The following is a 25,083-nucleotide window of genomic DNA, read 5'->3' on the forward strand; positions in this document are numbered from 1 at the left end:
TTGCATGCTCTGTGAAACAAGCTTTCAAATGTGAAGGTGCAATAAACACTTTCAAATAAAGGAACCGTGGGAGCACTCTTTGCCTGCTGATATTTGCTAAAAGAAATAGTAAAGGAAGTTCTTTAGACAGGAGAAACATGATACCACATGGAAATTTGAATCTACCCAAAGAATGAAGAGCATTGAACATGGTAACAATAAATGTAAATAAAATTTTAAAAAGTACGATTAGAAGAGAGAAACAGATAAAGGGGGTCAAAGGTACAAATTTCCAGTTATAAAATAACTAAGTTATGGGGATATAATGGACGGCATGGTGACTTTAGTTTAATATTGTGTTACGTATTTGATTTGAAAGTGCTCATTACAATAAACAGCTTTTGAAACTATGGTGGTGGATGTGAACTAGACTTACTGTGGTGATTATTTTGCGACGTACACAAATACCAAATCATTATGTCCTACACTTGAAACTGATGCCATATATGTCAATTATATCTCAATAAAACAAAGGATTTAAAAATGGGGCTACAATCAGCATCTTTTAATAAAAAAGAACCAAAAACAGATCACAAAGCCTCCAAACTGCTGGAAGGACTTCTGCAGTGAACTTGTGCCGGCGGCCCGCAGACGGGTGGGACACAATCACCGACACCTGCTAGAACACCAAGGGCGTGGCTTCGTCCAAGTCGCGAAGCGCGGGCGCCACTTCTGGGGCGGACTTCTCCCAGCAGGCGCTGCGGGCGGGGCGGGGCGCCGCGGCGCGTCCGTTGCTAAGGCCGCGCCGCCCTGGCGACGGGCGCCTGCGGCTCCGCGCACGCGCCGTAGCCGACTCCGGTGCACTGTGGGATGGGAGCCCGGGCGCTGCGTCCAGGCCGGAGCGGACGGCGGCGGCGGCGGGGCCGGCGGCGGCCCGGGAGCGCGGCTTAGGCTCGGCGGGTTGGCGGGGGCGGCGGGGGCGCGGGCTCGGGCGGCGCCGCCATGAACGCGGCCGTGGTGAAGCGGACGCAGGAGGCCCTGGGGAAGGTGATCCGGAGGCCGCCGCTGACGGAGAAGCTGCTGAACAAGCCCCCGTTCCGCTACCTGCACGACATCATCACGGAGGTGCGGGCGGGGCCGGGGGCCGAGGGTCGGGGCCCTGGTGCGGGTCGGGACGCAGGTGGGGGTCAGGACCCAGGTGAGGGCCGGAGTCAGGGTCCCAGGTGGGGGCTGGGGCCCTGGTGCGGGTCGGGACCCGGGTGGGCGCCGGCGCTAGGAGTCAGGCCCCAGGTGCAGCCGGAGTTGGGGTGCCAGGTGCGGGCCGGGGCCCAGGTGCGGACGAGCCAGGGTCGGGACCCGGGTCAGGGTCAGTGCCGGGAGTCAGGGTCCCAGGTGCGGGGCCCGGGGGTGGGGGTGGGGGTGGTCAGGGCCCAGGTGCGGACGGGCCGGGGCGGAGCCGGTTATCGGGACCCAGGTAGGGGTCGAGGCCACAGTCAGGGTTGGCGTTAGAGTCGGCCTCGCCTAGCCGAGCACAGCCGCTGCCCGGGCCCGCTGGGCCCAATCCCGCGGTGCCTGTGCACCGAGTTCCTTGCCTTCACCCCTGCTCTGCCCTCTCATCCACCCCCACTGGGCTGCCTCCCTCCGCCCCTCAGGGAGCCTTATTTCTTTCCTATGTATCTGTTAGAGCTCATCTTCCATTTAGCTTGGCAGGGCCGTTTTTGTGACCCCCCCCCCCCCCCCTTCAGTGCCTGGCTGGTGAAAGGTGACCAGACATTGTGGGATATTGAAGTTATTCTTTTCTATCCTCATGTTTCCCGAGCATTCTCCACACTACTCTGCACCGTGGTCCCCATGTTTTGGATGTTCGATAAATACCTGGGGGTGAATTTGTTGAAGGTGGTTGTAGTGGGACCCCAAAGGGAAAACTCTAGAAGAGCAGGTTGATATTTGCTGCTGAAGGGCACAGCCTGGCCTCCATGGAGATTGTCTGTAACTTTTCCCCAGTGGATGGTGAATTACCGAACGGTGGAGACCGGGTGTGTTTGTTGCCATATCCTGGGTGAACTGAACTGAGTAAGGTACACAGAAGGTGCACAGCCAGCCTTTGTCGTTGAACGGGGCTGTCAGGGCTCCTGGTAACTCAGGCCAAGGCGCGTTCCGTGGTGCAGCTAAGAAGGGTATTGAACCCAGCAACTTGGGCGTGGCCTCTGGGAGTTAGGAATCAGGTTGAACTTGCAGGCTTCTGAGGGCTCCCCGAATTGGTGCTCGTCTTCACTTCTCTTTCCGACCGGTGGGTGCCTTCCTCTCCACAAACTGCTTTACCTATCCGCTCTCTCAACTTAGTTTATAATGTGCACCTCTGTGTTAAACACCCTAACTGTGCTTGAAACTCTGGAATCCCAGCCACATCCCAGGGCTGCCTTGCCTAGCCTCTACCTCCTTCCACCTGTCCCGGCCAGTGTTTGGGAGGGGACAGGGCCGTGTGGAGAGCCTGGTGGGAGCTGGGCTGTGTGCTGTGTTATCCTGCAAAGTAAGCAGGTAGTGACCTCTAAGCCAGGAGGTGAGGCTGCCTGACCGCAGTGCTTGCCACCATGGCCCGACATGACACCTTTATCTTCTGTGTTAGTCCTGTCTGGCCACCGAAGTGGGGAGGCAGGGGGCATATGCCTCATCCTGTGGGTCTTGGTGTGGTGCTGGGCTCCTGGAAGGCCAGAGCACATTGAAGTGGAGGAGGAGGAGGGACATTCTAGCAGGAATTGACTCGATTGACCAGGCAGCCAGGCTGTGTGGAAAGAGTTACACGTTCTCCACTGGGAACCAACGGTCTGCTTTTCTTTCATGGGTTTTCTTTCCTAATCTAATGCTGAAATTAATTTCTCTGCCCTGTGTAAAGGCAAATTCATTAATTGGCACCTACTTGTTAAGGATATTAGGATGATTGACCTATTGGAAAGCATTTTCAGGTAGGGGGTGAAGAGTCTCCTCTGAAAATTCTTCACTGCCTCTGAGTATTGTGTTCAAATCACCGTTGGTATCTTAGCTACGGCTCAACTAACTCAGCCTCTTTCATAAATCAAAGCATTGATCTTGTGAGGTTGATGTTTTGTGTCCCTTAAAATTATTATTCACAATTTTACTGCCTGCAAACTAGGAAAACGTCCAAAGAGACAAAATGAAAAGGTTCCAGGAATATTAAGGATTCTCTCTCTCTTTCTCTCTCTTTTTATGTTTATTTTTGAGAGAGAGAGAGAGAGAGAGAGAGAGAGAAACAGAGTGTGAGTGGGGCAGGGGCAGAGAGGAGACACAGAATCGGAAGCAGGCTCCAGGCTCTGAGCTGTCAGCACAGAGCCCGACGCGGGGCTCGAACCCATGAACTGTGAGATCATGACCTGAGCCGAAGTCGGTCACTAAACCGACTGAACCACCCAGGCACCCCTGTACTGAACCCTTTTGCTCCCTTGAACGGGACCCTCTTGGCCCCGGGACCTTGCAGGGACCGTTCAGCCTGACACGTGTTTCCTAAACACCCCCGCCCCCCCCTCTCGTTTCCTGGTAGCGGTGGCCTCAGTTTAGATCTGATTTCCTCTGGGAAGCTTTCCCTGACACCCTTGCCCCTCCTGCATTTGGGTTGGGGACCGATCTTGTGCTCCCTAGTGCCCCGCAAGTGTTTGTAACATTCACCCGTCCCCACTTCCAGACTGGTCTGCCTGGTAAAAGGCCGTGGCATGCGATAGATACTCAAAAGCTTGTTGAGCAAGTGAAGGAATTAAATCCTGGATGTGGACAGGCTCTGACGGCTCCTGACCGTGGGGCTCAGGGGGTGAGGCTGATGAAGGGGCTGTCCCGTGAGGTGCTGACCGTGGCCTCGATCTTTTGAAGGTGATCAGGGTGACTGGTTTCATGAAGGGCCTCTACACGGATGCCGAGATGAAGTCCGACAACGTTAAGGTAGGCTGGGGGCGTCACACCCTCACCTTAACAAATGGGTGTTTTGTCAGCGGCGTGCCGGGTGTGTGTCGGCTCGAGGGGTCGGTCACTCTGTGGGCTGCGGTTCGCCCTTCCCGTTCCGTTTCCTTTTTTCCACCAACTGCGCATCGTGCTGATTTTATCCGTTAACAAATGGAGTCAGCGTTTCAAGGTTTCTTCCGGCCTCTCCGCTAGAATTAAAAGCGTCAGCGAGTCGTTTTGTTTCGTGACAGAGGGTTCGTATTTCCAGATTTGACATCTACCAACAGTAAGCGTGCCTGTTGAACATACCGAAGAGGGTGCAGAGTTCTTTGGAAGTACTTTTTTGTTTGTGTTTTGAATGGAACTCTTTCAGGATAAAGATGCAAAAATTAGCTTCCTTCAGAAGGCCATAGACGTGGTGGTGATGGTTTCAGGAGAGCCGCTGTCGGCGAAACCGGTGCGGATCGTGGCCGGGCACGAGCCTGAGAGAACTAACGAGCTGCTGCAGAGAATTGGAAAGTGCTGCCTCAGCAAGGTAATGCTGGCGAACTGCAAAGTGCTGTCTCAGCAAGGTAGTGCAGGGGTGCAGAGCCGGCAGGACCAGAAAGCAAGATGGGGACGGCAGGGTCGGAAGCGTGGGGAGAGGGTCTGGTGGCGTCCGTCAAAGGCTATGCTTCGCAGCCTCCGAGTCGCAGGAGAAGCGATTTAAAACTGTACCGTGAGACGAGTAAGGGGATGCCACGCACACCTTCTCCAGGCTTCACTGTGAACCAGGGGACCTCACAGGCGCTTGCTCTCGGGGCGGGTGGCCGGAGGCTGCGTGCCCGTGCACCCAGCCCTACCTGCCTTCTCCTTTTGGGCCTCCTTCCAGCGCAGGGGTGGGGGCGGGGGCAGGGGGTGGGCAGGGCGGAGGACCTGCTTTCCTTCTTCTCTGGGGCTCATGGGATGTTCCTGTCCTCTGCCTACCTTTCTAGCCTCTGTTTTCTGCTTCTCTCCATCCCTCCCTTCCCTCCCCCTGCCCCGCACTGTCCCTCCGCGCCTCCTCTCCTCCTGGCTGTTGGCTGCAGAGCTGTGCTGCCTTCAGAGACACCTTGTGTCACTTGTGCAGGGGCCGCTTGGTTACTTCCTGGGATCCTCGCTGTGGGTTTGAAGCTGGGGTCCCTGCTTAGACCCAGCCCGGGTCATTCTTGCCAAGGACGTTAAGGACATCTCAGCTTGGTGATGGCAGCAGGTGTCTCTAAGGCCTGGGGAGAGGGCATAGCTGATACAGCCCTTCGTGGACCCTGTGGATCGTGGGCGGGGCTAACCTTCCATGTTGCCAAAGTGGGAAAGGGTGGCCTTCAGCCCACACAGCGGTGGTGGGGGTGGGGGTGGGGAGCAGGGCCCCGAGGAGGCCTCCAGAGAGTCTCGCCCTGGTCTGCATCCAACTCTCAGGCTTGGAAACGAGGAGCTCATTCCGCCAGGGCCCCGGCTCTGTCCCCAGTCCCCACCCCTGCATCCTTCATGTTCCTTCTCTTTCAAAACACATTTGACTCCTGCCTTCCCTGCTGAACCCATTGCCAGCTTCCTGTTGCGTCTGGGCACAGCCTCTCCATGGCCCGGCTCACAAAGCTTCTGGAGATCGGGTCTACTTCCTGTCCCCCGGCTCCCTCTCAGCTCTCACGCCCGTGCCTGAACCCTGAGGTCCTCTGCATGGTCATGCTTCCTGTTTCTTTGTCTGGCAGCAGGTGTGGGATCGGCTGTCCCAGAGCCCTGGCCTCTCCTCCCTCCCAGGCGTGTAATTGTTGCATTTGGTCTCTCCCCCAGTACGCACAAGCGTCCTTGACCTGTGGTCTAGCGCCTGGCGTGTGACAGTCGCTCAGGGCATCCTTGTGGAATGAACAGGCGGGATTCCTGAGCGGAGGTGTTCGAAGCCTCTGCGCGGTGGCAGGGACGCTGCAGGAGGGTTTTTGTGTTTCATAGAGCTCGAGTTAGATCATTCCGTGAGGCCCTTTCCATGCGGGGCCCCGTTGATCCTGGGCGGAGTTCAGGCACTTGTGGAACTGTGTGGGTCGCCTTTGTTGTCCGCGCTGACGCGCCGGAGGCGACAGTTACCAGGAGAGGCCGTGCTTTGTGCTAACAGCATTTCCTTCTAGTATTTTCTCCCGGGACCTTCCTGGGGGAGACGCAGGACGCGTTTAACGAGCTGTCCCTGAATGCCGACACTCGCATTTGTCACTTGTGCTGATGTCACTTTCACCTTGCCTTTCGTTTCCTCCCGCTCTGATGACAAGCTCTCCAGTGACGATGCGGTGAAGCGAGTGTTGGCTGGAGAGAGGGGGGACGCGAAGGCAAGGACCCCCCTGACGTCCAAGTCTCAGGGACTGGACAACAGGAACGCGCGAGAGGAAGGGCCCGGAGTTCGTGAAGATAAAGAGGTGAATTGCAAGTTGTGCATATCCGGCAGGGAGATAATGAGTCTTTTTGTAGCCCAGGTAAAGGTGTTTATAAGTGATGCTGTTATTTGACCTTTTCTTCAGGATAAAAGATATTCTGAGATAAACGAGGAAGGTGCAAGGAGAGACCAGAAACAGAGGGAAGAAGTGAAAGAAGAAAGCAAAGCACGAGACAAGGACAAGGACAAGGACAAGGACAAGACGACGGAGAACGACCGTGAGAGACACAAGGAGCCGGAGAGGGACAAGTGCCGAGAAGGAGAGAGAGAGCGAGCCAGGAACCGGGCCAAGCAGGACAGGGACAGAGGCACCCGAGAGCGGGACAAGGACGTGGAGCGCGCGAGAGAGCGCCGGAGTGAGGCCGGGAAGGAGGAGAGACGGCGGGAGCGGGAGCGGGAGCGGGAGCGAGACAAGGGCCGGGACAGGGACCGCGACAGGCGGCGGGGCAAGGACGGGGACCACTCCAGGAACCCCGACAGGGAGGAGAGCAGAGAGCACGACAAACCGGAGAGGAAGGTAAAGTCCTGGTCGCGGCCCTCTGCCTTTAGTCGTCCTGGCACGCACGATTAGGAAACCGCTTCTCTCCAGCACCCCCTACGGCAGGCTCGGGTTCCCAGGGGAACCCCAGACCGACCCCAGGCGTTGCCAGGCGTTTTACGAGGTGGGCGTGCACGTGGGCGTTTCGGAAGACGGAGCTTCACGCCGTCGCTGTGCGCGCAGTTCCTACGTGTGCCTCGGCCGTGTGCAGGCTCTTACGCACCGCCTGGCTTGTGGGCACGGCTGACTTCTGGCAGGATTAGGGCCACGCTCTAAGTCCTGTGCGCATTAGTGGAGGAGCACGAGACCTCTGATTGCTGTAATTCTCGTTTGATTAAGTTTTCAGCTACATTTACGACAGGCCAGAAAATTTGTTTGGTTTCAGATGGTGTTTTCTAAACGTGCAGGAGACTTTTGGGCTCATAGAGGTGGGGAGGCCTCTGCCAGGACTGGCTTTGCAGGTGCCTGTTCTCGCGGGGACACTTCGGCGTCCCAGAGGCGGAATGTGGAGATCTGCTGGTTTCCAGCTACTAGGAAGGAGGGGCCGAGGTCTGGAAAGGTTCAGGGTCTGCCCAGGTGAGGTGGTTGGGTAGTGAGGAGCAGGGCCAGTGCTGGCACTCGGGGTTGTGCCTCCCGGCCCTGTGGCATCTCTGGGATGTACTGTACTGGGCGATGATGGGCCCAGTGGGCATGACCCTGGGGGAGCCTCAGGGTCTCCCAGGAGCCCCCTGGAGTGATGGGCCCTGTGGTATGTGTCCTGAAAACCAGGCTTCCCTTAGAGAAAGGCTTTAGAAATAACAAAGGCATTCCGCACATTTTGCCTCTTTTTAGAGGTCTAAGAAAAAGTATTTTTCACTGACCTCATTTTTCTGAGGCACTAGCACGTTCTCTCGTTTTTTTTGTGCCCGAGTTGGGCAGCCCCCGGAACGGGATGACCTTCTCAGCTGTCCAGGTCTTATGAAGTTTCCCATACTGTACGTTCACTGAAACTGCTGATGCTGTGACCGGTGTTATAAATAGAAAGCTAATTCCAAAGACGAGTTTTTATAGGCGGGTCTGTGGGACACTGGAGCCTGGTGGGAGTGACGGCTTGACTTCGTGGGTGAGACCAGGGTGAGGGGCCTGTGCTGCTGCTGCCTTTTTTTTTTTTTTTTAATTTTTATTTACTTATTTGTTTTCTAATTTTAAGTAGGCTCCTTGCCCAACGTGGGGCTTGAACTCACAACCCTAAGATCAAGAGTCGCCTGCTCTACCGACTGAGCCAGCCGGGCGCCCTGGGCCTGTGCTTCTGCTCAGAGCTGGTCCTCCAGGCCCCCAAAGCCGGCCGTCGGGGTGGTTTTGCGGGGCCAGCTGCTCCCGTGTAGATCTGGGGTTCCTCTGCAGGGTCTGCAGGGCAGTGCTCGCTGGTGGTGAGGACACCCCGTGTGGACACCTCCCAGGGAACCAGGCTCCGGGACTTTGGTACCGGCGGCTCTGGGGAGGCTCCCGTCCTCACCCTCCATCAGCTCCCTTGACTCTCTTCCACTCGATTTCTGTCTGGAAGAGACGATGATTAGACCTTCTCAGTCCCCCCAGGCTTTTTGTGAAGATGAGGCAGGTGGTTGGTGTGTCTAGAGTGTGGGGGTGTGGGGGGGGGGAGGGCCAGGTGTCAGGGCTGGGGGTACGGTGACTCCTCACCCTCAGGGGACAGCGGGGCGGGCGAGGGGCTGCGCACAGAGCCTGATGCCTTCCGCAGGGAATTAGGAGGACAGCCTGGTGCCTTCCGCAGGGAGTTAGGAGGACACGTGGTCGTTGACTTGAACCGTTGTCCTTTGCTTTTCAGTCCTCGAGGAGGACGATCTCTGTGTAGTCTCTCCTGCTTTCTCCTCCTCGCATCAAGATGCGTCTGTTAGAGACCTGACTGTAGGACTAAGTTGGTGTGTGCAGTTTGCACGTAATTTGCTCTGGGAGAACTTTCCCGATGTACAGCCTGAAGCCTTCGCTTACAAAGAAGCGTCCATTTGGACGTTGCCCCACTCTCGGAAGCACGGACTGTGGCTGTGTGTCCGTTTCTGTTCACTCCTTACCCCGTTTCCAGATTCCTGCGTCTCGCTGAGGAGTTTGGCCTGGTGTGGGGATCCTGCATGTCTAGGAGATGCCGTTCCATAGTTTCCCAAGAGGCACCGCCCTGACCCCATGGCCCTGCCCGGTCTGCCCCATGGAGAAAGGTCCCGGAAGGCCCTTTGGAAACATGGGTGGCGTCAGGCCTGGAGTGTGACCGATGCTCTTAAGGGAAAGTGATCTTGCTGCTGGTCAGCAAGAAACGTCTTGCATCTTGATGTGTTTGTAGATGTCACAGATTTGAATACCAACAGAATATGATGAATTATTGCTGTTGTTTTTTTTAACAGTCCTCGAACTCCGGGGAGGTGTCTAAAAAGTTGTCAGATGGATCTGTGAAAGACTCCAAAGCTGAAACAGAGGTAAACTTTAAAAAATAATTTCAAGAGACATAAACGGGTAGCTGTGTTGATGTGGTGACCGCAGCACTGTGGCCTCTTCCAGCCCACGGAGACCCGGGCGCGGGACATGGCCCAGGCTCATGCAGGAGTCCAGATGTCCATGGTGGGCTGTGGGGCTTATTCGTTTATTTGACAAGTATGATGTATGGGGTACAAAGGGATGGGGGCGTCATCCGGGAGAGGGTCCAGTCTCCAGGCAGACAGGGAAAGCAGGGGCACTGGAGGGACCCCTCCAAGCTGTGCCCAGCCTATATGTGGGACCCTGCGGTGCGTATCCTATGGCTGGGGGACAGCCGAGGCTGGGCCATGTCATCTCTGCGCCTCTGGGCCCCAGAGGTTAGACTCATCCCGACTTTCACAGTCCAGTTTGCATTTCAGAAAGTGTATCCAGGCAGCTTCAGGGAAGATGGATGAGGTGTGGAGTGGAGGCTGGGGGCCAGTTAGGAGTCATCCTGGCAGGTGCAGCAAAACCACAGCGGCTGCTTTGTGCTGTCTTTAAACGTGAACGCTCGCACTGTGGATTGTTACGGGCGGACGCGTGTGAGTGAATAGCGTATAGCCACCAAGAGTGAGTCCTCGGGAGCACAGCTGCTAAGATAGTGTTTCTCAGTGTGGCTGGTGGACTGCTGGCCTTTTTAGGCCTTTGCAGAAGATTGGTTTCTGACTGTAGAGTGAAGGGGCCTCCGTGTGTTCGGTTCAGCCGCGGGTCTGGAGCAGCCCCGTTCCGCTCTCGAGCGTCTGGATGGTGGTGTTCTCTTTGCTCTTTGTTCTTCGTTAAGCAGAGCTTGAGTAGGAAGTCTGCTCAACGTGTTGCTGTGACACACGCACTGATTCATTCCTTCTCCTTCTCTTTTCTTTAAGACTGAGGTTTCCACTAGAGCGTCTGGGTCCGTGACAGCAAAGATGTCAAAACGGCGATCCAAAAATTCAATGGAAGGTACTGCAAATTTATCATTATAAGTAACTGAAAATATGGAAATCGGTCACCGTGTCTGGTAGAAAAAAGTCCTGTAGCTAGAAGGCAGATGTACCATTGGGAGAATGAACAAAGGCTATGTGAAAGGGGTGAAGATATGTCTGTCTGTCTGTCTGTCTGTCTCTTTCTCCCTCTCTCCCTCTCTCCCTCTCTCCCTTCCTCTTTTCCTTCCTCTCCCTCTTTCTCTCATGCATGTGTGTGTGTGAGCCCATGACACCACGGGCAGGGGAGCGCCTCTTTGCTGGAGATCTGTTGCAATCTGGGAGATGTGCTCAAATTTTAATCTTCCAGAAATGGTTGCCGGTCGCCCGTGTTTCCTTGACTCTGGTCGTGTGAATCGGTAGGCTCAATTTAATCCTGATGCAGAGTGGCCGACGAAAGCACCCTGCTCTTAGGTGATGTTTACCATTTAAAGATCAGAAATGGTCCCCAGGAATCATGCCAAAAGCTAGGGGCTGGAGCTCAAGTGGGCAGGCCCGGCCGGGGCTTAGCCCATGGGCAGTACCTGGTTCTGACGGAGCAGTAGGTGGGAGGGAGGGTCAGGCCGGTGCCGGCGAGCGCCCCTGCAGGCTTTCCAGGGAAGTGTCACGTTACTTTGAGCAGCGGTCGTGTCCGAGAAGGCATCCTTTTCCTATGTCGTAGAGGTCCAGGTAGCGTGGACCTAGTTGGACGTGAGAAGTGGCACGGAGATGAGGCAGAGTCCTCTCCTCATAATGGTATGCGGTGCCCTTGAGCATCTCTGTGCCGGCACCGGGCCTCTTGTGGGCGATCTCTGTGGGCGAGGCTCCCGGGAGGGGCCCCTGGTGCCCGGGGCAGGCAGGCGTTCGGGTGTCAGCCGAGGTGCACACCAGTTCCCCGCGCCCGATGCCTTTTCCAGTGTCTTTGAGGCTTGCCGACTTGGGGACGTGAAAAATGAACGGTGCTGGCTCTTTTTAATTGCTAGTGAAATTGTGCATTTTTAACGTGTGTTAATCATGTGTATTGACCTCTCGGGCCTGTCCTCTCCTTTGTGGGCTCGTCACCGCCGCGATGGAGTTTCTGTGTTGTCCTTAATTTGTGCAAGCTCGCTGTCTGTGAAGCATGTCTGCTGATTTTTAGATACGTGTTTGTTCTCCCCCCCCCCCCCCCCCAGTTCATCTCTACTCGCTGTGTTTCGTTCCTCACTTGCCTGAGTGCTTGATTTTTCTGCACTGGAAGCGGCCAGTCGTTTTTTTTTGTTTTTTTTTTTGTTTTTTTTTTTTTGGTAGTTTGTCTAGAGATTCGAGAGACGAGGATTTGTGCTTTATCCTGCATTTTTATATTTAATCTTTTTAGTGACGCTGTAAGGTGAGGCTCTCAGTTTATTTTTCTGGAACACCAGGTGTTCCAGAATTGTTGATATTAAGCCATTTTGTGCGCTTCTTCTTCCAGGTTATTTTACAACATTGCATCAAAGAGTCTCACGTCCCTCGAACGGAACTAATTGGTTTGTCAGGATTAGGTTGCCTGTGCCCTCACTGGGGAAGACTGGACACCTGTGGTTTCGAGTCAGGACGCGTGTCTCCGCCTCCCCCAAGAGGACGCGTGTGCCCGTGCTGGGCGGTGTCGGCAGTCAGGATCGCGCTCGTTTGTGGTCACTTTGTTCAGCGATGGTGTCTTCTCTCCCCCACCGTTACTAGCGATGAGTGTCAGAACGTGTGCGTGTCGCTGACTGTTGTCACTGCACCCCAAACCTGGCCTGTGTTCACCTCAGCCCATAGTTCTGTTGGTTTCGGGTTGTTTCAAGCTGACGGTCGTTACTGTCTGCTTTTCTAATAGCTCAGGGCGTGTGCGTCTGAGTTGACTGGGGAGCTTGTGCCTTAGGGCTCCTTTCCCGTGGTCTCACTGAGATCCGATCACCAGAGATTCCAGGCTTTGTGATGATGAGCTTTACCGAGGTGCCAGCAAGCTGGTGGGCTCTCCCCTGCCTGCCAGTCAGGCGCGGACCTCAGCGCCCAGCCTCCCCCACCAGAGCTGCCGTGCTCAAATGGGTACGGCACAGGGCACTTGGGCAGATGTCCAGCATCCGCAAGGTGCATGAGGCACGGGACATCTATGTTCTACTCAAGGAGATGAGCCTACATTTACTGGAGTGTGGGGTCCCAGGTTTGTTAGACACACAGACTCTTAAAGCTCTTCTAGAATCCCCACAGAACCCAAAAAACATTCTTCATAACAACACGATGATTTTTGCCTATGATTAAGTAGTGTCTTATAGCAGAAAAATATACTACGAGTGACTGTACAATGAAGCATTACAAGTTAAGTTTAACACATGCTTTCATTGTGCAATTTCACATCAGGAAGAAGGGACTCTAGAACCAGTGAAAATAGCGCCTCCCCTGAAAAACAACATAACCCTTCCTACAGTAAAGCTAAGAAGGAACATACCGTGAAACAGCTCGGTAAGACTAAGCAAGCCCTCGTGGGGGCTGTGAATGTTGGAGAGTGACACCGTTGCTTCTCTTTGACCAGGGGACAGGTGCAGCTCTGCGGGTGGAGCCCTGCTTGAGCCGGGCCGGGGCTGTGGAGGGGTGGCTCTGGCCAGGGTGGTGCAGGCTCGGGGCGTGAAGCCCTGCCCGCCAGAGCTGCCCCAACCGTGAGTGGGTCTCCTACCATAAGTCAGTGACGGGCTGAAATTGTCCATTTGAGTGTTCTGCAGATATTTCTGGAGTACCTGCCCCCCCCCGGGGAGTGTAACGTAGAGGGACAAGGCAGATAATAAAGAGAACGAGGGTGCTGCCTTCACGTTAATGACGAGACTTTTGATGGAAACTGTAGCCGAGAGGGGTGGGTGCGGTAGGGGCGGGGTGCGTAGGCAGAGAGGCTCCGAGGACGGGCCATCTGGACAGAGAGTTGACAAGGTGACGGGGGACGTGCGGACGTCCGGGAACAGGCAGAGGCCCTGGGCGGGGGGACAGCCTCGCCTGTGTGAGTGATGGGAGGCCCAGCAGCGAGGCGGGCAGGGAGGGGAAGGGGGGAGTGGCCCCTGAGGAGGGAGGCCCGAGGTGTGGGCCACGTTGGTCAAGTGTTTGTAGCGAGTGTGAGCAGAAGCCCTGGGAGGACATGAGGCCGGACAGAGGCCTGATCAGACTCAGGTTTTAGAAGCATCTCCTTTTGAAACTAGAGAGGTGCGGGCGCCTGGGTGGCGCAGTCGGTTGAGCGTCCGACTTCAGCCAGGTCACGATCTCGCGGTCCGTGAGTTCGAGCCCCGCGTCGGGCTCTGGGCTGATGGCTCGGAGCCTGGAGCCTGCTTCCGATTCTGTGTCTCCCTCTCTCTCTGCCCCTCCCCCGTTCATGCTCTGTCTCTCTCTGTCCCAAAAATAAATAAACGTTGAAAAAAAAAATTAAAAAAAAAAAGAAACTAGAGAGGTGCAATTATGGAGGCCGGACGGCAGGTAGGTGTCCGGGTGAGACCTGATGGCAGGGACCCGAGTGTCACTGGTGAGAGCAGACTGGGTGTAGGACACATTTATAGAAGGATGACAGATGTGCGGGGTGACCGCGGGGCACTTGCTAGAAAGGAGAGGGCACGGAGGTAAGGTCAGTGGGGAGGGGGCTGGGCACCTGTGTGGCCCGTTCACTGAAGCGACGGGGCTTTGGGAGGAAACGGTTGGTGGGATGGGCGGCAGCACGAGGAATTCTGCGTCCCGTGCACGAGGTTCAAGTGCCTGCGAACAGCCCGGTGGTGTGTGGAGACAGCAGTCGGAGGCGTAGGCCCGGGGTTCAGGGAGGGGCAGGAGCCACTGAAGGTGACGTCGAAGGAGGTGGGGGTCTTTTGCACGGTGGTCTTTCCCTGACACAGAAACTCGTGTGAAATTCAAGTAGGGGGCCGTGGAGATGGAGAGGGTGGGCTCCGGAGCCTGCCAGGACCTGCGGGGCGGAGGCAGTACTGCTGGGGGTCCCACAGTCCGGAGAGAGGGTGTCCTGAGAGCCGGGGGCCGGAGGGGCGGCGGGAGGACGGGGGGAGGCGTGTGTCCTGTGACTCTGGAGGGGATGAGCGAGCATGAGCCTCGCGTAAAGCCCTGTCCGTCCCAGCGGGAGGACCTGCCCCACACGCAGAGTCCTCTGCAATGTTTTAATCTGTTGTTAACTATTTTGTGTCAGGAAGAAAGGAAGATAGTATCTCAGCTAAAATTTTAGGCTCCATAGTGTCTGGATTAAATAATGAACCAGATCAGGAAACTACCACCTCGGATATAGGTAAGAAAAATATATTCTTTAGTTTAAATTCTTTACCACTTTGACGTAAAGTATTTATCTCGGTGTAGTTATATTTTTTATTATTCTAATCATGATATACTGAAGATCAGAAATGCTGCCAAATATTGATACAATATCAATGACATTGATATTCCACTTGCTTTAATTTGCTAAGTTATGATAAAGAATATTAACTCAGTTTTAGTTAACTTTTACGTGCCTTTTACACGTAACTCGTTTTCGCATCTGGATCAAGATGCTTTCTTCATCTTGCTGGTGGGATTTAGAAAAACGCTGTGGGCGGGTGGATAGAGAAATTATTCAGCTTTCCGGTCCTGCTCCGCTGTGTTGTATTAAGGGAATGCCCCCGATAAAGGTTTCAGGGTGCTTGCCGCGGCACAAGGGGACGTTGTTGCCCACAGCTTGCGCTCTTACCCTGAGGCGGCAGTGGGACAGGTGCGTCGTGTCCCCGCCCTGCTGCTGTGGGGCCATTAGGTGCATGAATTCGGGGTTTCAGATGGGGTGATCCTTGATGAGTGTCAGTATTTGTGACGTTAAATTCTTCAGAAATATTAAGAAGCTTGAGTGACATTTAAGAGAAAATATAGCGTAAGTCTTTTCTTTAATGTTTTTTTTTAATTTATTTTTGAGAGAGAGCGTGAGCACGAGTGGGGGTGGGGCAGAGGGGGTTCTCACCGACGAACTTGACGGCGGGGGGGTGTGCTGCCGTTCGGCCACATCCTCTCAAAGTATACGGATCTCCTTTCTGCGGAGGCTCAGCTGCGGGCAGCTCCGAGGAGGGGAGCCCCGGGCAGCCCCCGTAGCACGGGAGAGGGGTGGGTGGTGCCGGTCGTGTGAGCCGAGACCGCCACCTGGGGCAGCCGGCCGGGCGGTGACCGTCTGCCCGTGTCCCAGACCAGAGGGAAGACCCCATTCCTGCCGTTGCCACCTCTTGGCCTCGAGCAAGCTTCCTGGGTGCGTGGTCCGAGCCGCAGGCCCCTCTGCGCTCAGTGGGTGTAGAAGCACCTGCCTTGAGGCTAAATGAGCTCCGCCCAGAAAGTGGCCAGCTCGTCGCACGTGGGCCACACGGCACCTGCTTTGCAGATGCCCCGTTAGTTACTGTGGGTCTCGTGCTGAGATGGTCTGATGGGATGGAAGTACACCCGAGTGGCTGTTTAGACCTGTGCCCTCACTTGGTGGGTGTTCTCTCCGGAACCCTGTGGCACACGGTTCTCAGTTGAGAGCTTCGCAGAGATTGGAACGGAGCCCGGTGCCCCCTGGCGGCCACGAGTGGAGCCCTGCACCCGGTCCCTGGGCGGTCCCCTCCTCTGTCTGCTCCTCCCCTGCTTGCACTCTGTCTCTCTTTCTCTCTCTCAAAAGTAAACATTAAAAAGAAAGAAAGAATGCCACAAGACCTTGGAAGCGGTGAAACGGTGCAAAGTGTCATTGGTCCCCTTGAGATATAGGCAGAGGCGATGCATTTGGAAATCACTTACCGTGTGGTGGGTTTTGTATGGTGTAGGAAAGTTTTGACACTTTCAAATAAAGTGTAACAACCTATAGTTCTTGTGTTTTCTTTTAAAATTGATAATCTGCAGTTGCCAAGCTGATGTTTAAGTTTAGATTTATTTTTGAGGTTAGTATATCATATTCTTTGGTTGTCTTATAGATCATAAATCATTAACCATTGGAATCAGGCTGTTTAAAGCATTTTTATAGATCCAACAAAATTTCCTTAGAAAATTGCGTGTCTTCTATTGTATGTAGTTCTGTTACATAAAATCAGATCTTTGATAGTTAATGATAGTTTGATTCTGATATAAACTGTTTATTTGAATACTTGAAAGAAATTGTAAGGTTGTGTTTCAGGAAAGGGAACAATTTTTCTAATTTTATTTTTGCCTCCTGATTTCATTTTAGTGAGTGAGGTCCTGTGGTGATGGGTTAGCTTTCTACCCTGGGTCCTGCCACAGTTTAAAATCTGTTCCTCTAGCACCTCCCGCCCCTTATTTTTAGTATAAAAAATGTTTTATTAGGTGTTTGATATTTTTTCTATTTTCATAGACATTGGCACATTAGTCAGCCATCAGTACACAAGTTATTTGGGAACTTTCGATCTCTAGGACTGTGCACTGTGCTGGAAGGATTTTTCTCTTTGCCCTGCTTTCCTGACACGGCCACCTATTTGCGGCTTCTCAGTTGGGCCTGGCCGCAGTGGGGAGGCGGGTGGAGAAGGTTCTGGAAATGGCGGTGGAGGGGCTAGTTGGCTTCGGCCGTGGGGACTCCACGCCTCCCCGCCTGGGCTGAGTGGGCCTGGGGTCTGCTCACAGTCCGGGCACCCCTTCCCTCTCCTGATCCCACAGCCACGCTGAGAGGAACGTTCTGGGTGTGAGTTCTCCAAAGCTGCCTTCGGTGGGTGTTCTGGGAGCTTGTGGGATGGGAGAGCGGGGTAAGTACTGGAGCCGGAGGGGACCCGCCCGTGTGTGCGTCTTCGTGACCCATTTTAAACTGTTTTATGTCAGGCACAAAAGAAGCTAATACTAACTCAGCTAGCGTTTCAGACGATAATTCAGCTAGTCTGAGGCGTGAGCACGTCGAGCCAGGACCAGCAGTGAAGCGGAAAGGTAAGCGGGACACCCGTCTCCTCACTCCTTTCTCGGTGAGGGAGAGGGGTCCCCCCAGATGTAACCCCGGGGGGCTCCTCTCTCCCCAGAGGGCGGCGGCCAGGTCCCCTTGGCTTTCTGACCCACACGGAGTCCAGTCCCTGGTTCTTCGTCGGGACTGGATGTGGTGGGTGGCCCACTGTCGCCTTTTCACATCAGCTGGGCTAGGGCAGGCTGGTCACTGCGTGGTGACCCCAGTGTCCTTTCTGGGGTGGCGGGCGGAGCCCAGGCGGAGTCGGGAACGACCCGAACCGAGCTTCAGAGTCACTGCTGGAGTCCCGTCGGCCCAGCCGTACACCTCCCACGTTTCGCGTTCAGAGAGGACTTTTAAACAGCTCGGGACACTGCCCTGACCCGACGTTTCTGTCATGTCCTCGGGGTGTCCTAAGTCGCACCTTGGTGAGATTCTGCTCTGGGCCTGGTTTTTCTCTGCATCGAGAAAACGTTGTGGTGAAAGATGCGTCCGGCGTTTGTCGGGCACGTGTCGGGCTCGGAGGGGATGTCCCGCGGCCAGCGTCCGCGGGCCGGGTGACACTCGTCGGCTCGTGCACGCCGCAGGCCGGGTGCGTGGCAGGCCCGAGGCGGTGGGCGCGGGGACCCGGCCTGGGGGGCGCCGTGTGGTGAGGGGTGCTGGCCGGGAGCGTGGGGGCCACGGGGCTGCATGGGGCCGGGTGCGTGCTGGCTGAGCGGCTGAATCGCACGTGGGTCGCGTCAGTTTGGTCCAGGCGGGGGCGGCCTGGGCCGTGTGGGCGGTGGGGGGACAGGCAGGTTCCGGGGTGCTCCGGGCAGGGTCTGCCCAGGGAGGGGGTGTGCGTGGGCGGGGAAAGAGGCAGAGCTGATGAAGGGTCCGGACGAGACCTGCGCCCCTGAGGCTGGAGCCCTCGCCCAAGGGCGGGGGACCCCGCCTGCGAAGGGGTGAGGCCGCTGTGAGCTCACCATCCGGGTGTCGGCCTTGAGCTCCAGCAGCCGCGGTGTGTCCCCAACCCGATGGCGTGAGTTTCGACGAGAGCTTAGGAGTCTGGGGTCCAGGGCCAGGCAGCACGGTGTCGAGGAGAGGGTCTGCTGCTACCTGCTCTGGCCCCAGGGCAGGCCCGTCCCGGGGGTGAGCCCAAGCCCCCCGTTGCCATCACCCCGTCCTTCCGGTGGCGCTGTCTGGAAGCGCCATTTCCGGGTGCTTCCTAACCACCAACCCACAGTTGCACTGGGCCTGGCCCCTGCCCTGTCACTCTGTGCAGCGTGACCTCCGGGAGGCTCCTGTGTTCCCTACGTATGGGCCCTGTAGGGCCTCCCGGTTCCTGTCGCCCTGGAGGCGTGGCCTCTCCTGTCCCGAGAGCCACCTTCTTTGGGGCACCATTCACGTGGCTCTATGACCGGTGACCAGAACGTTCTCAAGTGCGCCTCAGCGGGCAGGCTAAGGTGTCCGAGGAGCACTCTATCCCCTGTGGGTGCGTGTGTGCCCTTGGGGCGACCCCGGGTGTCTGGCGCTGACTCGGACCCGTGCAGCTTCCGTGCTTCTGCAAACGTGGTCGTGTCACACAGAGATTGTCCTCCTGTGACTTGGGGTCCACCCCACCCCTGCCGGGCCTTCACTCGTGTGCTTGTGGCCACGTAGGTCACCTCTGTCCCCAAAAAGCAGCCCTTGAAGAAGGATCCTGGGTGAAAAGAGCAAAGGTAGCCCATAGGGAGCTAGGCCGTGGCAGAGCCCTGCTGGTCAGCTCTGTGGGGAGGGCCCCGTCGCTCTTGTCCAGTCGTCAGAGTGCCCGGAGCCTTGTTTGCCAGGTCACCCCCCTCGTCCCTCGTGTCCCTGTCGGTCTGCTGGCGGCTCCCTGGGCGTGTCAGCTGTTGCCGTGTATCTTTCATCTGTGTGTGTGATCCTCTCTCTTCATATCCCTTTCGTCTTTTCATTAATGGCATTTTATGGGTCATAGTTTCCTTTCTTCTTTGTCTTTCCCTCTTTGAAAACGAAGGGATCGCGGTGGGACACTGGAAAAGGCTCCGAGGAAAGGGCCGTGTTTTCCCGACAGGCGTTTGTGTTACTTAGTTTGTGTTTTTCCCTAGTCCTGCTCGTTTCGTATTCCGAGCGTCACTAAAACAAAAGTTGGTTTTCTGATGTGCCTTTTTTTTTTTTTTTTTTTTTAGGTGACTCCCCTAGTGATACAGGTAAGGAATGGCCTGCACTAAGTGTGTTTGCTATAAATTGTGTGTGTGTGTGTGTGTGTGTCAGTATGAATGTGGACTCTCAGATTTGTTAAGGAACCATACGTGTACCACTTTAAGATTTAATCTACACATCTTATGTTCCAGCAGAATGCATCTCAGGACTCTTTCCAGAGTAAAAAGTACATTTCTAAATTCAAATTTTGATTCATTCTATTCTCTAGAATACAAAGGCTTTTTACTTTAAATAGTGGGATGAATTTAATTGCCTTAATAGAGTTTGTTACTTACCGATTAAGTCCTTTCACCAAAATGAAGAAGCTTTATTCAGATTACAAAAACAATTTGGTCCATACCCAAAGTAGAATCTGTTTAAATGCAGAAAAATATGAAGAAGGAGATGAAAAGCACTGTTTCTCATGGAAATGACTGTCCTTCTAGGACCCCTGTCGTGTGTGTGTGTGTGTGTGTGTGTGTGTGTGTGTGGGTGTGGTGACGAGACCCGCTCGTTACTGTTACATGTTGGAGTGATGACGTTTTGTGCAGAGGGTCCGGTGTGCGGCTGGAGTTACCCACCGCCCGTCACTAATACATGGTGGCAGGTGACCCTCTTGACACCGCGGATTACACACGTCCATCCTTCTCAGGTTGTAGCTGACCGGATCCACCCACCTTTTCAAAGAAACAGAATCGGTTTGTACTTCCAGGGTTCGCACGCCGTCTCCCAGATCTTCACCACCTCTAGAAACGACTGTTCTGTCTTCATTAAAATGATAGACGAATAAAGCTCGTTTGCATTGCACTTACCCGATGGCTGTCTTTTCAAGCACTTACCTATTTGTGTTTCTTCCTTTGTGAATTGCTGATGCGATTGTCACGCTTCAGAAGAAGTCGGACCTTCTGTCCAGGAGAAATCCGAGCTGCCGAGCGAGCTTCCGGCCAACATCAGGTCTGCGGCCAACGTGCTCTCTCTTTGCACCTTCTGCCGTTTGTCCGGTGCTCGAGCTTCATTATGAGGAAATGCCTGTACAAAGAACGCAAAAACCGTTTGCTTTATTTTCACATGCTGGGTATAAGTAGCTACACATAGGGCATTTTAAAGATTTAGGGAAATTCATAATTATGGTAATGTTTTGGTTACTTTTTGGATCTTAAATTTAATGAAAATATAGGATTAAGAGACGGATACTTTCAACTTGTCAGGTTACTGGAATGTTCTTAATGCTCTGCAGACTGCGTCCTGACCAGTTGACGGTGGGACATTAGCGATGACATTGACCTGGGTTTTCTGTCGTCCCCTTTGAAATGTGCAAGTGTGTCACATTCCCTCTCTGGTTTTCCAATATCTGGGTTTAGAAAGCCACCTCGGCCTGGGAGTGCGAGACCAGCGCCTCCCCGGGTGAAGCGTCAAGACGGGGCGGAGGCGCTCACGGCGGACAGGTGAGGCCTCTGCTGTGAGGCGGGGTGAGGGTGGAGAGGGCTTCCTGATGGGGGAGTGTGTGTGGGAGGGGTTCGGGGCACGCCGGGGGCGGTGGGGGGGAGCACGGGGCGAAGCGAGGCTGGGCCCCGCCACGGGCAGGATGATGCTTTTGAGGGTTGAAGGGCCTGGTGCCGGAGAAACGTGTACCGTTTCAAGAGCTCACGCCCAAGCACAGGTTCCCTCCTGACCTTGTACAAGGTCCCCGAAGCCAGGAAGAGGGTGTGCACGTGTGCATGCGAGCCTGCATGTGTGTGCGTGCACTTGGCTGTGCTGTGATCGTGGGGGAGGGAGTTACGGGCGCTCGGTGAAGCGTGGTTGTGTTAGGCGGGTCGGGAGGAGGAGAAGGCAGGTGGGAGCCGCGGTGCGTTTGGTCTGGAGGCTTGTGGTCCAGGCACAGGTGCAGCAGAAGTTAGTGTGCGAGCAGAGGGGAGCTGACAGCGGCCTGCAGTGGGGTGGCAGCGGGCGGGGCAGTTCCTGAGAGTGGCCACGGGAGGCCTGAGAGAGCCCTAGGACGGAAGCGGTCACCTGGGGGGACAGGGCCAGGCCTGCGGGCTGGGCAGCTGGGTGTTAGGCTGACTCAGACCGGTGGTAGGACTCGGGGGAGAGGAGGTGCTGGGCAGGGAGCAGGACCCAGAAAAGTGGGACTGGGGGAGGCTGCTGTGTTCTGGGAGAGACCCAGAAGCAGGGGTCTGTGGCCACATTGCCACCCCTGCCCTGGTGTTGCAACTTGGAAGAATAGGGCCCTCCGGGTGAGAGGCTGCAGGCGGAGGACTGGTGTCCAGAGAGTGCGGCCAGGGGAGGGCAAGGCTCTGGGTGGGGGAGGCCCTGGGGGCCCCTGTGAGATAGGGGCACAGGGAGGGGGCTGGGTGAGGACCAGAGGCCAACATTAGTGGGGGCACAGAGGGCAGGACTCACAGGGACCCAGGCCTACATTCTGTGATGTTCTGGAGGTGGTTGGTGGTTGACCTCCTCCCTTGGAGCCCGGGGTGCATGGGATTGATGCAGACGTGTGGCCAGCACATTCCTGTGTGATGTGATTTCTGGTGCTCCAGGACAGGGAGTGGCAAAGCCGTGGCCAGTGTAATTGTAGACGCACAGAACTCCGACGGTGAGGAAGACGACCAGTTTGTGGTGGAGGCCGCCCCCCAGCTCCCTGAGATGTCCGAACTTGAAGTGGTGAGTTAGCGGGAGCGTGTTTCTGTAGTTGCACTTGGACGACGCTGGAATCCATGCTCCCGCATTCAGGTTCCGGAGACGAACGTTCCTCTAACCTTTCGGTTAGATGTCCGCCTTCTTTAATTCTGTCGTTGCTTTGGGGACATCCGCAGAGGCAGGATTTCGAGAATCAGCTTTTTCCTCCTTCCTTTCCTGCCCAGGTGCCAGCGGTAGACATGGAGGAAGAGGAGAAACACGGTGAGTGTGGGGTGCGCACAGCTGTGCGCGGGAGGGGTCCCGTGCCCTTGAGCTCTGAGCGCCCCGTGTCGGCCAGGGTTCAGAGGAGCATCAGTGAGACACCGCAGCACGGATGGGCTCCTCCTCGGTTGGTGGCTCGTACTCCCGGATTCGAGGGGCGCAGCGCCCCGGGACCCCGGGACTCGGTCAGTAGCTTCCAGCGTGGCGTGGGGTTAGGGTAGAGGTTCGACCTCTGGGGTTGTTTCCAAATCGACAATGTTTGTAATATTTGTTCTCTTCCCAAATGTCTTTGATTTCAAACAGTTGCAAAAGCAGGAAGAGTCTCCTAATGAACCCCCTTGTACCCATCACATGGCTTCAGCCGTGATCGGCTCATCTCGTTTTCTCTAAGCCTCTGCCTGTTGCAGACCCCCATTCCCCCACGCTGTTTTCTTTGTTTGGTTTTTAAGTCTTTATTTATATTCCACTTGGTCAACATATATTGTAATATCAGCATCAGGAGTAGCATTCGGTGGGGCACCTGGGTGGCTCAGTCACTTGAGTGTCCGATTTTGGCTCAGGTCATGATCTCGCAGTTCGTGGGTTCGAGCCCCGCATCGGGCTGTGTGCTGACAGCTCAGAGCCCGGAGCCTGCTTCGGATTCTGTGTCTCCCTCTCTCTCTCTCTGCCCCTCCCCTGCTCATGCTCTGTCTCTCTCTCTTTCAAAAATAAACACTAAAAAACAATTCTTCAAAAGGAGTAGTAGCATTCAGTGGTTCATCCCTTGCATAAAGACCCAGTGCTCAATCCTGACAAGCGCCCTCCTCAATGCCCATCCCTTTTGACCCATCCCCCACCCGCCTTCCTCCATCACCCTCAGTTTGTTCTCTTTCGTTAAGAGTCATGGCTTGTTTCCCTCTTTTTTCCCCCTCCCATGTTTGTTTTGTTTCTTAAATTCCATGTATGAGTGAAATCATATATTTGTTTTTCTCTGATTTATTTCACTTAGCATAATATACTCTAGTTCCATCCATGTTGTTACAAATGGCAAGATTACCTTCTTTTTGATGGCTGAGTAGTATTCCAGTGTGTGTGTGTGTGTGTGTGTGTGTGTGTGTGTGTGTGTGTACCACATCTTCTTTATCCATTCGTTAGTCGATGGACATTTGGGTTCTCTCCATAGTTTGGCTATTGTTGATAGTGCTGCTATAAATATTGGGGTGCATGTGCCCCATCAATTCTGTATGTTTCTATCCTTTGGGTGAATACCTATTCATATTTATCCAAATTACCCAATTGCTGGGTCATAGGGTAGTTCTATTTTTAACTTTTTGAGGAATCTCCATATTGTTTTCCAGAGTGGCTACACCAGTTTGCACTCCCACCAACAGTGCAAAAGAGTTCCCCTCTCTCCGCATCCCTGCCAACACCTGTTGTTTCTTATGTTAATTTTAGCCACTCTGATAGGTGTGAGGTGGTATCTCAGTGTGGCTTTGATTTGTGTTTCCCTGATGATGAGTGACGTTGAACATCTTTTCATGTGTCTGTTGGCCATCTGGATGTCTTCTTGGGAAAAGTATCTATTCATGTCTTCTGCCCATTTCTTCACTGGATTATTTGTTTTTTGGGTGTTGAGTTTGATAAGTTCCTATAGATTTTGAATACTAACCTTTTATCCAATATGTTGTTTGCAAAGATCCTCTCCTATTCCTTTGGCTGCTTTTAGTTTTGTTGGTTGTTCCCTTTGGTGTGCAGAAGCTTTTTGTCTTGATGAAGCCCCAGTGGTTCATGCTTGCTTTTGTTTCTTTGGCCTCCGGCCATGTGTCTAGTAAGAAGTTGCTGTGGCTGAGGTCAAAGGGGTTGCTGTCTTTGTTCTCCTCTAGGATTTTGATGGTTTCCTGTCTCCCCCAGATTGTTTTCAAGTCCTGGAGAAGATCATTTCTTCTGTTAACATGTCACGTGTCCCTCTAAAAGAGAAGGGCTCTTTAAAAACATATATATAACTATAATTCTACTGTGGTAACAAAACAATTTCTTAATGTCATCAAATACTGTTTTCCTAGTTGTTTTGTATATTTTTTCTATTTTGAGTCAGAATCCAAATAAGGTCCCTGCATTGCAGCTGATTGATGTTAACTCTTAGGTCTCTCTTAACCTCCCTCCCCTTTTCCCTCATAACGTATTTGTTGAAGAAGCTGGTTGGTTGTCCGTAAGAGTTTCCCACAGTTGGGTGTTGCCTGTGATATGCTTGTGGTTTTTCACATGCTCTTCTGTGCTTGCAACTTGGTTCCAGAGACCCAATCAGGTGCCAGAATACTTAGTAGGTGGTGGTGCTTCTTCCTGACCTCTGCATGTCTCTCTGCTTGTGATGTTAGCCTGGTGGCAGGACGGACCTGCCCTTCCTCAAGGTTAGCCGGAGGACGCCATTGTGCACAGCTTTGCCTCCCCAGCCGTGGCCCCAGGGCTCAGTCTCTATGGGAGAGGTGGGCGCCATGATTCATGCTCTCCCTTTGTTGATGGGTTTTCCTGAGTTTGTTTCCTGTCGCCATCCAAGCTGACTGTTGAGGGTTGGTGTTGATACCTGTATGAAATCACAGGTTTCCTTTTAATACACGTAATGTGCTTCATTTCAAGCCAAGTCAGTCTTTCTCATCAGTGTTCTGACTGTCCAGTGTTGACTCAGTGGAGCCTGTTCGAGTGGCTGTCTGGGACCTTTTGACACATCCCGGGAGACTTTGCAGCTTCCTCGTCTTCTGATATGGGGAAGATGTTTCAGGCTCGCTCTGTGTGTTTC

The 25,083-nt window shown here is 54.3% G+C and overlaps 1 protein-coding gene across 6 annotated transcripts in view; it reads left to right on the plus strand.

Moving 5' to 3' along the window:
* The first annotated feature begins 839 nt into the window (after positions 1–839).
* Positions 840–25,083, plus strand: part of TRAF3IP1 (TRAF3 interacting protein 1) — a 60,886-nt gene continuing 36,642 nt past the window's right edge. Inside the window, exons 1-15 of one of the 6 annotated variants that reach the window (XM_043578340.1) lie at positions 940–1,104; positions 3,859–3,927; positions 4,301–4,462; positions 6,201–6,344; positions 6,447–6,878; positions 9,290–9,361; positions 10,262–10,337; positions 12,698–12,799; positions 14,502–14,597; positions 17,120–17,221; positions 19,400–19,420; positions 20,303–20,366; positions 20,774–20,857; positions 21,950–22,073; positions 22,274–22,310. In XM_043578340.1, the coding sequence (XP_043434275.1) occupies positions 982–1,104; positions 3,859–3,927; positions 4,301–4,462; positions 6,201–6,344; positions 6,447–6,878; positions 9,290–9,361; positions 10,262–10,337; positions 12,698–12,799; positions 14,502–14,597; positions 17,120–17,221; positions 19,400–19,420; positions 20,303–20,366; positions 20,774–20,857; positions 21,950–22,073; positions 22,274–22,310 (1,708 nt within the window). In that variant the 5' untranslated portion in view covers positions 940–981. Of the gene's footprint in view, positions 1,105–3,858; positions 3,928–4,300; positions 4,463–6,200; positions 6,345–6,446; positions 6,879–9,289; positions 9,362–10,261; positions 10,338–12,697; positions 12,800–14,501; positions 14,598–17,119; positions 17,222–19,399; positions 19,421–20,302; positions 20,367–20,773; positions 20,858–21,949; positions 22,074–22,273; positions 22,311–25,083 lie in introns of all 6 variants that reach the window. The other 5 variants (XM_043578341.1, XM_043578342.1, XM_043578343.1 and 2 more) reach the window with 5 other exon arrangements.

This window comes from Prionailurus bengalensis, chromosome C1, assembly GCF_016509475.1.
Source record: "Prionailurus bengalensis isolate Pbe53 chromosome C1, Fcat_Pben_1.1_paternal_pri, whole genome shotgun sequence".
In the NCBI taxonomy this organism is placed as follows: domain Eukaryota; kingdom Metazoa; phylum Chordata; class Mammalia; order Carnivora; family Felidae; genus Prionailurus; species Prionailurus bengalensis.